We start from the raw sequence: 12,272 nt of genomic DNA on the forward strand, positions 1-12,272 counted from the left end.
ACAGCATCCACCGCCGGGGAGCTGTCACCGACCACCAGGAGGACAGGACACCTGCAAAGAAGCACACACAAGTGGTGTTATCTCTGCCACCCAGCCCGGACTTGCCCTGAGCTGCATTTTGTGTCTCTGGAAGGGTGAGACAGTTAAGTGTGTGGAAAGGATTTGGTTTGTATTCTGGACACCTTAAACATACATCAAATCCTGCGTTAGCTGCGGATCCACTGACATTCCTTGCCTGAGAACCTGATCTCTTCCCCAGCTGGCAGCAAATCAGCCCTTGACAGTGCTCTTATTCCTTGCTTTACAAGAAATTGAATGTGGGCATCAGCATCAAAGTCTCATGCCTACCACCCTCCAGGCCCTTGAGCTCCAACTTTTGGATCTGTCCATCCAATTCCAACCAGATTGTCAGAGGAACAGTCTCCTGTGCATAACCATCAGCAGCTGAGCTAGGAAGGACTTGACACCTATTATGTTGCATAAGTTGTAGCATAAGCAAAAAGCCATTAGCAGACGATCTGACAGTCAGTCAGTCATTCTCATACCTGCTTTATCTTCCTGAATACTTTTGGTTGGTTGGTTTTCAAATGGTTTTAAGTTGGGGTTTTTTGGTTGTATAGGCACAGCTCAAGCACCTTCAGAGCTACAGTTTCCATTAACTATAACGTATTTCTGCATGAAGCTAAGTACACCAACTTCTCAAGTACTTTGTAAGCCCAAATTTTGCACAGTGACAGGATGCACAGTGATGGGAATGACTTAACTTTCAATTTAAATATGTTTGCCAAATCTGAAGAGAGGAGTTCTTCCTAACGGCAGCCCCTGACTTGCAGTAACCTCTCAAATAAAATACTTACTGAAGGGTGACAACATTTACTCCAGGAACAGGGCGCTCAATTTCTAGGTCTCGCCGACTGAAAAAAAAAAAAAAAAAAATAGAGAGGACAAAGGCTTTTGATACACTGGAATTCTATAGATACTTCTATATTCTTCTAGTTTAGAGAAAGTACAGACACTCACATGTTAATTTAATCTGATATATATATTGTAGCCTCCATAACTGATATAGAGCCACACTTAGACTGAAGGATCAATGTCTTAGTTCAGTCCCAGTGCACAATCTTTCACCCCACAAGTGCACAAGGTCGTTCTCCAATAAGCAAACCGCTTGAGATCCCTAAAGGCACTGTTAAGCAGAACTTCATACTGGGGGAACACATGTAATCCCACCACACAAGTAGTGTCTCTAAAGAGCTGGACAGCCTCTTAAAAAAGTTTCCAGGTAGAAATCAGGTAAATGTATTTACCTGTTGTAAGAGTTGACAAAGAGATGAAGGTTGGTTTGATTCATATCATTAATAATATGCTGACGGTAAGTATGGATCAGGTCATGGTTGCTGTGAATCTCTTCCTAAAGTGGAGACACAATCATTCAGAATAGGGGCTATTTTCTGAAAGGATCTGAAGACATGTCACAGTAGTTGTGTATCAGACTCATATCTGGACAACAGGAGTGTGTGCACCTTGAGGGAAGGGACCACTTCCAGCACCCAGTGAAGTCACCCAGAATTAATATTATCTTCTGATTGCAATACCGAAATTTTCTTTAAAACTCCAGGATTTTGTAATGTTAAAGTCTCACAATTGCAAAACACAGTGCAGATAGTTACAGTCAGACAAGTGTGAGGTTTTAAACTAAACAAAAAAAGAAGATTCAGGGTAAGAAGCCTAATAAATGTTTCCAGGGCAAAGCAGATGCTGAAGGCTTACAAACATGTAACGTGGAACTCAATTTCACAATAGTAAATAACTAAGCTTCGAGGACTTCAATCATAACATTTTCAAACAGTTGGGTTCTAAAGTCTTTATAGATTAGTTCCTTGTTCTGCTGGAATGGAGTTTTCCATTGCATTTACTAACAATGTCAAGCACAGCAAAGTAGCCTCAGAAAACAGTCCAGCACTTTGCATAAGGCTTGCACTGAAGAGCGCCATTAACACTAATAACCAGCTGTCACAGAGTTACACGTATATTATATAAAAACACTGAGGGGTTTTTCAGCTCAGAACATGACCATATACTCACGTTTAAGTGTTGGCTGCCTAGACAGGGAGCTGCCCCTACTAGAGTTTTCACAACTGAGATGCACTTGAGTACTCAGGACACAGCAAACCCATGGCGGAACACACCCTCAAAATTCTGGGGACACAAGTGTGAATCCTATCTCACTGTTTCACTTCATCCTTTATTGTTTAAGTGAAGGCTTTTCCCCTCCTCCCAGCCCCAGGAGGTAAATACAGATGACTGAATACACCAGAGGAATCTTTTGAACTTTACCTTTCCAAATAGATGTGAAATGACCATGTCTGGCAAAGCGTTTGTCCAACCTGAAATCTGAACAGCAAGATTATCTAAGTATCTGCTACTGACACAGTCCCTGAACAAATGACACCTTCCAATTACCCATAAATAGACCAGTGGATGTTTCCCTGCTCTCTCTACATGTACAATACCCTAAAATGATATTTTGCCCCTCCATCCAACTAGAACACCTTTAGGGGTTCACATTTGAGTCATTCTCATCAGATGTCTTCACTAATGCAGTTATATAGGGAACACACTACTAGAGGCATAGGTGTATAGGGAATCACTCCCTGTAGGAACACCAAGCAAACCAGCCAGATGGGTGTCATTTAACCCCACTGCCCACTCTCTTCCCCAACAACCCACCCTAACAATGAGATGGAACTGGTACCATAAGCTCACAACCCACAGTAAGTGCTCCTGCTTTGGAAGGACACAAGAATATAAGGCACCTGCTGTACTCTTGAGGTGAGTAATACTTGAGAGGTGGAAGGCAGAGGCACAGATATGTAAGAATTTCAGGCAGTGAGGAATTGGGTGAGAATTGAAATGGGTCAGAAGTTCATTTCAGCATGGAAAAGTTACTACATTTCATTTAAGTAAGTTTGTCTGTCAAAGTATTTTGATAAATTTGACCTGGGAATATAATTAGTAACTAAGCCTTGAAAGAATGTTACCATCCTAGCTCAGCAAGCTTCTCCTAGGAGTTTCTTTTATGTCAACATTTTCTGGTTGTATGAACAATCTGTCCACAGTTACTGTAACTAATGCTCTTTTCTGAGTCCTTTTGGCATCTAAGGCTCAGATGATTGAAACATGGAAGATGCTGTTCTGGACATTTTTGTGTGCTCTACTTCATATTTTAGACTGTGCTGGTAAACAAAGCCATGGACAAGAAAGATGTTTCCAAAACTACCATGTCTCGGTAAACTGTTCTCCCCCACAGTTATGCGCTCTTAAGAATTGTCCCAGCAGCTCCATTGTACCACATGTATCTGTATCTGTTTTCCCAAAGTACTTATTTTTATCACGAGCTCTGTATGAAGTATTTTTGCAAATGGAAGAATAAACCCCAAAGGAGTTACCCCAGGATATTTTGTATCTGCAGCCGTGCCTTGACATACAAGATTGCCAAGCTCCTCATGTTCCGCAGGCTTGCAGTAACATTTATTTTTCTAACTTAAAGATGTTTACCTTAGTTGCTGCCCAGTCCATCCAACCTTCAGCACAAGGGTTTACGTTAATGAGAACTAATCCCTCCACCATCTCCGCATGGTTTAACTGCAAAAGAGAAGATTTAGGATATCCTTTGCAACTTGACAGTCAGCAAAAAAATTAAATTAGCAAATAATGTCCTGTGGAGGAAAGTGGTAGGTCCAGTTTTATCTTGCAGAAAACAAGCACATGTATGGGGAAAAAAAAATTTCATTAGAGCAGTTCAACTGAACAGCTGGAGAACATTAGGATTTAACTTTTTCTCCACCCTCAGTTTAAATAGAGAACTCCCATTATAAAAACCTTCTGCAAATTAACTGGGTAGAGCCCAGGCCTTAAAATGGAAAATCTAGGTCTTCTGGATTAGCTATCCTGCAGATTGTGGTATTTCACTTAAAAGCCTGGCTTGCATACTCAACTGGGCACAGCAGAACAGGAATTCTCCATGCACGCTATGGGGACAACAACACGTGAGGGAAATTGGGTTTGAGGCTTTAGGGAAGCTCCACAAAACTTACAGCAAATCTGGTTAAAATGTAGGCACCAGCTCCAGTTCCCATTCCTATGATGGTCTTCAGCCTGCACAGCAATAAAACAGAAGAGACAAATGAGGAAGAGTGCTAAAAATAAATTACATCAGTAGCCTTCCTCTTTCCCATGCCAGTGTGTATCTACAGAAGGGTGGGCTCAGTTTGGGCAAGCTGTGAGCCCTCAGCAACGTCAGTGGCCCCAGCAATTCTTGGAGGGCCCTGGTCCTCGTGCATTGCAGGGCAGCAGCCATCCTCACTTATCTTTAAGTAAATATACTGAGCAGCCACAGCATTATTCTGATCCTGGGAGGAAATGATTAGTCTCTGCCAGAAAACTTGTAAGATACAGACCTGAAATCTGCAGCCTGAATACAAAGCTCCCCCCTCCCTGGACTCTCCCTGCCTCCCCATCACAGCTATCCAACTGGGGCTCTGGTTCCTCTCTAAAAGAAAGCTGGCAGGGAAACATCTCCTGCTACCCAGTCACTGGGGTGATGAACTTTAAACTTCATAACCAAACGGGGCAGAAACAAACCAAATATTTGCATTAACTGAGATCAGGTTTAAAGCATCACCTTCAAGGTCTTAGAGAATACATGGAAGGGAAGGCTAGACAAAAGCACTCAGAAAAACAGATTATTCAATGCTTTTAGGAAAATACCTGAGGGTAGTTTTCATTCTCATTAGGACTTTGTAAATACACTCCAGTTTAATTGATTTTCAAGATGCTGATGTTATTGATCACATTTTTTTGTGCAGTGCAACAGAACTGACAGCTCTGTGCCTGACATTAGGCAGTTCAAAAAATACACATCCCCTAAAGAGGTAGTGAGGTAAACTGGTCTGCAGTAAGAGCTGGTTATAACTGAGCAATGTCTAAACTGGGGAGCTGGTCCAGCCTCTGTTTTCCAAAGCTGCCTAAACCTAAATGCCAAGTTTTCTCTCCTTGTTCTGAAAACCCCTTGGAGGTGTCTACCTGCCCTCTCCACTGTGTACCAGGAGCACAAACTCCACAGAAAGGGCATCTTTCTCACCTACAGCTCCTACTAAAGCTGAGCTTTAAGGGAAAACAACCCCCAAACATGGTGCAGGTAGACAACCCAGGAACACTGCCACTAGGTGTTTTAACTGGTAACCTGGCATCTGCTCTTGGTAGTAGAAGAGGCTTAGGGAGGTCAGACAGACCCCCTAGGACATTCAAGCCACAGAAAAGAAAACAGTAAATGTCTTCAGATGGGACTGTGCTTTTTTTTTCCTGCTTAACCACACAGGAAAACGTGGGCTGCTACAGTGGGAAGAACAGATTGTCTGTGCCCTGCCCCTGCGAGGGGGATGCAGAGAATACTGGAGGAAGCCCCTAAATTAGGCACATGGGATTTCTCCTAAGTTGCTTCCTGTTTAAAAATAAACAGACATTTCAAAAAGGGCCAAAAAATAAGCTCTTTCAGAAACCAAGGCAAAAGCAATCCATCTGTAACACAGGAATCCAAAACAACCACAAGTGTAGTTTGAGCAAACAAAATGCCAGACAGCCAGGCCAAAGCAAATGCCTGCTCTTTCAGTGAGCCACAGAGAGAAGAATGAGAAAAATAAGTAAACAATTCTGCACTCACCCAAACTGTTTCAGGATTCCAGGAATCATTTCAGCCAGCTGATCCATGGAGGGATACACATACCTACGACAAGCATGTTTTTGAGGAGTTATTACACCACATCCAGCAGTGTACACTGGCATATTTAGAGACAGTGATCACTGTAGATGTAATAGCAAATGCTGTCATCATGAGATCATTGTGTGTACGAGCTGAATTTAAATCAGGAGCAAGCACAAGTAATTTAGCAGAAACAGGAGCATAATCTATATATGTTCTACGTGTTACAGGACAATGGATGTCTAAGAACAAAATAGACCACAATGAATCTTTCCCAAGGAAAGTTAACATTATGACCTTATGAAAAAGTTTGAACCAGAGAGATGAGTTTCCAACCACATTCACTGGGTTTGTATTGCTGGTCCACCACAAAAAAGTTCCCCTGTATTTCAGAATCAGGGACTACAGAAGTGAGTTCCAGATATTTGGCAAAAAACTTACATGCATGTTTTTAGGGACACAAACATTACCATAGGATAAATGGGAACAGCTTTCCATTACTATTGATGGAGAAAATGAAGGCATAAGAAAGGCTATGAAGCTGCTGAGGAAAGCTCAATAAAAACAGCTGTTTCTTACTGCTCCTGGCCTTCTTCAAAGCAGAAACAAAACTTTGAGGGAAGGAAATTCTGAGCAAAATCTCAACTGAGTATCATGTGGAAAAAAAAAAAAATCTACCCACAGTAGAGCTGGAAAACATCTGCCTAAGATGTATTTAAATCTCTGCTTCCCATCAGAATTACACTTAATTATTCTCTAGCTTAGCCTCCAAAATATAACAAGCAAAAACCACCAAGGACTGCAAAATGTTTTATTTTCTTAGATTTTCTTGTTGGTATATTAAACCTTGTAATGACAAAAGCTAGTGTTACTGCAACAGCTTTGGTCTGGGAGACTTTATTGCAGCTTTTCTTATTTTTTTACTTACTTAAAGTACTTAAAGGAGACCTATAAGAAAGAGGCGGACAGACTTTTCAGCAGGGCCAGTTGTGATAGGAAAAGGGGTAATGGTTTTAAACCAAAAGAGGGTAGATTTAAGTTAAATCTAAGGAAGAAGTTTTTTTACAATGAGGGTGGAAAACCCTTAAAAAGGTTGCCCAGAGAGGTGGTGGATGCTCCACCCCTGCAAACATTCAAGGTCAGGTTGGACAGGCCTCTGAGCAATCTGATCAAGTTGTCCCTGCTCATTGCAGGGGGGTTGGACTAGATAACCTGTAAATTTCCCTTCTAAACCAAGCCATAATTCTATGACTTAATTTAGGCATGCTGGTCTCCCAGTTGAAGGGCAGGTAAACATAATACAGCTTCTTACACGGCCATCATGATTTTGTCAAGCAGAAGTCTTTACTAGCCACAGATCATGACGGCTGCCCTCTGCAGCTGACAACTCAGAAGCGATAACACCTGTCCAGGACACAAGGGCTAAGGCACTTAAAAGCTCATGATTTAAACAAATGCAAAGAAGGGATGACTGAAATAGCTTTGTAGGCTGCTCTGATAGACAACTGGGGCATTGCAGCTAACAACAGCATCAGACCAGCTTAAAAATTAAGCAGGGAAATAGACTGGCTCATGCAATAAGAGTACTTATAAGCTCCTTAATACGTAGTTCTCACAGAACAACTGGTCCTTGCCTTGAATCCTCCCCTTGGCATGTTGGCTGCTCCCTTCCTCAGCCAAGCTGATTCCTGTCCAAGGGGCATCTCAAGGTAAACCTCTCTCATTTGACCTAAACAGGCCAAGCCTTTTGGCAATGACAGTGCTCAAGGTTTCCAAGAGTTACAGCATTGGACGTGGTACAGTCAGGAATATGCAGATATGACATTCTGGGGGGGTTCATCACCTTGTTATTGCCTAACAACTTGGATTTTCCAGGTAGGTTATCAACTTAACATCTACCGTGCTGCCATTTCACAAAGACCACAGATTTAGGAAGGACATTATGTAGAGGTTAATGCCTGTCTTATTTACAGTAATAGTTTAATTTTGTATTTTTTTATTCAGGATGTCATTACAAAATAAGCTAATTCACTATTTGAATTGACAAGATGTAGACATCTGTCAAGGAACTGCTTTACGAGCAGTCTCATTATCAGAGCTAAAACACAAAACTGCAGCCCCAAAGTCTACTGTGAACTGGCACAACCAAACAGAGCTCCCAGAACTCCAGTACTTTAGAAATGGAGTGTCAGGATTTAAGTTCAAAAGCCAACTACTGTGCTTGCTGCAAGTACCTTTTAATGAAATCAAAGATCAAGACTCTTTTTCCAAAAAGAGGATAACTATGAAAGCATGGGCTGTTTTTCCCAGAGAACTCACCCAGCCTGGAAAGATGGTGCTCCATCCTGCTGGCCAGGTGCATCCACATGGCAGACTGCAAAGTGCTGGGTGATTTCCTGCATATCCTCAAAGTTGAAGAGAGGATTGAAGCAAGTTTTATCTTGGGAAGGAAAGAAAATATGAAATAATTATGCTGAAGGAAATACTAAGTTTTCAGCTATAAAAATAATTTATTCACCTATCCTGCAGGTTAATGAAAAGTTGAATCGATCAGGTCAGCTAAGGTTTGTCCAAGTTATTTTTGTACCTACTAGAAGTATTTGCTTGGTACACCTAATTCCTCAAAAAAATATTCTTTATGCAAACTTAAAATACTAACAAAATGTAGCCAAGGGTATTCATCCCAGGTTTTGTCTTAGATTAAATTATCAATTTCCTTGTCCTTTTAATTTTTTTAAAATTGTGTCAAAACAAATGGAGAAAAAAGAATATTCAAGGATAAGATTGTGGCTTGACCTTTTGCCCAAATATTAGAAGTTAAACATTATGTGATCAGATGCTGCAGACAGCTCAAGACAAAAATCATCCTTCTGGGACACTCAGTGCTGTAGGCTCCAAGTTTTGAGGTGATCTTATGAAGAAATATTCATGCGGGGAAAGCATTAGGATATTTTCCTTCTGGTGTGGAAAGCACCATCTTTGAGATGCCTAGAAAATGGTTCAATATTCTGTGTGTGTTTCTGAATGTCCTCACACAATATATATGCAAAATATCTTGGCAGAATATAAAATGCTTTTAGCTCAAATCACCTTTAGGAGAATATGCAAGTCCAGGAAAACTTTGTAACTCTGGAAAGAAAAAGCTCTAATTCAAAGTTAACTTCCAGATTTTCTCTGCCCTGATTCACTGAAAATCAAAACTAAAGACAATTCCACAAAACACAGGCAAGAAAGCAGATTTTTTTGTCTTACTAGTAATATTCACCCCCTTGCAATAGCCAGACTTTCAAGATCTGCAGGTGTTTTTAAATATTGATAGCTGATTAAGAAACAGTGAATTGTGTGCAACAAGTATGTCTGACAAAAGATCAAACTAGACCAGGTCTGGATATTAGCTCATTATACGACAGATGAGATAAAAGGCTGGCTAAGGACACAAAGCCAGCACTCATTTCATACTGACTTGACATATAATGCATATAAATCCAAGCAGCACGAGACTGCTTATCAGACAGGACCCAAAGCCCCAGCAGGGTTGTTTTTTCAGTCCTGCTGGTAATATACCATCAGCCTCCTCTTAAGATTTTTTTGCAGCATTCATACACAGTTGCTATGAACTACCAGAGATCTTTTGCCCCTTTAACTGAAACATTCCAATTATTTACTGCACAAGGATTAAAAAAAAAAAAAAAAATCTGAGAATTACACTTGCTGTGAGAGTTAGGTGCCATTAACAGCTTCCAATGCACACAAACAAACAAGGACCTGGGAAGGGTTTCCTAGCCACTGCTGCTTTCTCACCTCTGATTATGGCAGTGCTGTCACAGAACCTGTGCTGGTAATTAAAGCTTACTTACGGTTCAGCCCGATGTCGTGGTAGGTGAGGATGGCCGGGCGGTTCCCCCTGGGAGTGCCACACATGGTGACACGGACTGAGCCGTGCACGGTCTCCACATCTTGCTCCTGGGAGAGAACAGGAAGACTGTCAGGGATTGTCCAAGTGCTCCACAGCTGCTGCAGCAGACCCTGATCGACCACAAGCACAGGTCCTGCCCCATCCCAGGGTATGCTCTGCAATCCTATGCTAACACCCCCTGTTCTCCCCCATGGTGGGGGCTCTGTGATAACATTTTACATTTGACTGTCACCTACTCCAGCCCACATACAACTACAGAAGCACTCAAGCTGCTAGCTCTAACCACATGCTGAGGGAATAGTTAAACACTTTAACCACATTAAAAGGCAGGATAAGAAAACATAAAGAAAGCAGTTTGTTGTAGTGACACCTAAAATAACAGGAGCTTACAACTCTGACTCTCAACATTTGCAAAAGTACAAGTCACCAAGATGAAATATTTCTGATTTCTAGGAAATGAACTCTAGCTGAGCAAATAACCACTATTCCCCAAAGAAAGCAGCATTGAGTAGCTTGTACTTGCTTATTTGCCATAAAGATTTATTATACTGTGAAGCCTTGTGATGGCAGTAGCCTTCCCCAATAAAAGTGACAGCCATGTGTTTGTTTCTCGGCTTGTGATGTTCAGACCTGAGCATAAACCCAACTGTCTGAAGTTTGCTAATAGAACAAAATAACCATGACATTATTGTGGTGCTTATCAGAAAAACAACATTAAGAAGTAAACCACTATTATTTGGGATAACAGGAGTTTATACTACTTATTGATCTTAAAGCCAAGGACACCATCATTAACAAACCAAAGTCCCCCTGAGCACCATCTTCTGGATCTCTAAGTTCGATGTGACTTACACAAAAGATGGAAAAGTTTTTGTTTCTTTTGCACTTGAACTTCAGATGAATATAAACAATTTGGTATTTTGCCAATGTGTATAAAGGGAATCACAAACTTACTGTTCTTTCTGACACTTTTTTACAGTACAGTTACACTCACATAACAATCAAAGAATTATATAGGTAGCAGCCAGTCTTTGCATCTCACCAGAATCCTTTATTTACTGCACAGGACACAGATACGATCCATGTCATTCACCACTGCCTGCTGCTGCACGGCTTGCTTGACTTGTTCCAGGCAGTAACACCCAGAGGCAAAATCCAAGTTAAATTCAAATCTATTAAAATTATGCTGTAGAAATCAGAGGTGTACAGCCTCTGCAAAAACCTTTTTAAAAAACCTCTTCCAATATCTCAGGTAATAATTCAATCTAAATCTCAGCTCCTTAATTTGATACAAGGAATGCACTGCAAATTTTGTTGAAAATAAGGATTCTAGGCAACACCATTCTACATTTAATCTAGTTTCTTTTTAATTACACAATTACATCAATTTTAAGTTACAACTGAAGCACTGAATCAAGATCTAAGCCCCTTGTACATGGGGAGAGATGAGCATTGCTGCTCTCTGAACTATACTCCATCAAAACTCTAGTTTTCAGCTTTTATATCTCCTTATAGACTCATTCCTCTGCATACTCACTGCATTACTTATCAAGTAAGCTGTATCTTCCACATCCAGGACCATCCTTAGGCAAAACAGGGTGGCAAATCCAGCAAGTCAAACAGAGGATGGGTGGCAGGTTTTTACTTTGTCCCAGCATGGAACTGGGTTATATAGACAAGCTGCTCTCCTACATAGGCTTATGACTCCCATAATGCCAGCTGGGGAAACCAAAACAGACTAATTCACGAGGATGTCATTCTTAAATAGGATTTGAGCCAGGTTTGATCAGGGGAAGAATATACTCAACAGAGGTCAGACATCAAAGATGAACTAAGTCCCTGCCACACAACATAAAAGCGCCAAATTTCAAACCTGGGAATTAGCAGAGTCTTTCCTGTTGCTGTTTCCACCAGGTTTGGAGTTGTTTAGCTTCATTTTGCATTTTGTCATCTGAAATGCTGGAACACCCCAAACTTATGCTAAATTAAATCAGAATTGAGTTCTTTCCTAAAAGCCAGGGTTAAAGTTTCAAGTAAACACAAAAGACTAAAAAATTAGTGTAAGTCACAATGATTCTGAACAACACAACCAAGGCTTTTAAAATGTTTGATATCTAGTATTTTCCAAAGTAGATAAGCAACATTTAGTTTAAAGGATTCCTACATCAGCACGAGTGTCACCAAGTTCAGTTTTTTACAGAAAATACGGGATTGTATGGTATACATTGGGTATGTCATTAACATCCCTTCCAACCCAAGCCTTTCTACAATTATATTTTAATAGTGTATGTTAAAGATCATCTAATTCCAACCTCCTGCTGTGGGCAGGCATGCCACCCATTAAATCAGATTGCTCAAGGCCCCAATAACATTCTACATCATTAATATATATTTGGGTATTATCATTATACAATACTCCTGAAGAGATTTTCAGTGCCAGTACAATTTCAGCAATTAATAACAGCTGAAATTAATAATGATGGCAATTAATATTTTCCACATTCTACTCTCTTACACTTAGCTAATTTAAAAAAATAATAATTTGGCAATCTCAACACAGTAATGAGAGTAAGCATTTTTGTGTAACATAATTCC

The 12,272-nt window shown here is 40.6% G+C and overlaps 1 protein-coding gene across 2 annotated transcripts in view; it reads right to left on the reverse strand.

Moving 5' to 3' along the window:
- Positions 1-12,272, reverse strand: part of NDRG1 (N-myc downstream regulated 1) — a 26,450-nt gene that overhangs the window by 6,492 nt on the left and 7,686 nt on the right. The window contains exons 1-10 of one of the 2 annotated variants that reach the window (XM_017739050.1): positions 11,215-11,334; positions 9,619-9,724; positions 8,081-8,201; positions 5,723-5,785; positions 4,098-4,158; positions 3,559-3,645; positions 2,338-2,394; positions 1,308-1,411; positions 858-914; positions 1-51 (exon numbers count right to left, since the gene is read on the reverse strand). In XM_017739050.1, the coding sequence (XP_017594539.1) occupies positions 1-51; positions 858-914; positions 1,308-1,411; positions 2,338-2,394; positions 3,559-3,645; positions 4,098-4,158; positions 5,723-5,785; positions 8,081-8,201; positions 9,619-9,724; positions 11,215-11,259 (752 nt within the window). In that variant the 5' untranslated portion in view covers positions 11,260-11,334. Of the gene's footprint in view, positions 52-857; positions 915-1,307; positions 1,412-2,337; positions 2,395-3,558; positions 3,646-4,097; positions 4,159-5,722; positions 5,786-8,080; positions 8,202-9,618; positions 9,725-11,214; positions 11,335-12,272 lie in introns of those variants that run through there. The other variant, XM_017739049.1, reaches the window with a different exon arrangement.

The sequence above is a fragment of the Corvus brachyrhynchos genome, unplaced genomic scaffold, assembly GCF_000691975.1.
Source record: "Corvus brachyrhynchos isolate BGI_N302 unplaced genomic scaffold, ASM69197v1 scaffold187, whole genome shotgun sequence".
Lineage (NCBI taxonomy): Eukaryota > Metazoa > Chordata > Aves > Passeriformes > Corvidae > Corvus > Corvus brachyrhynchos.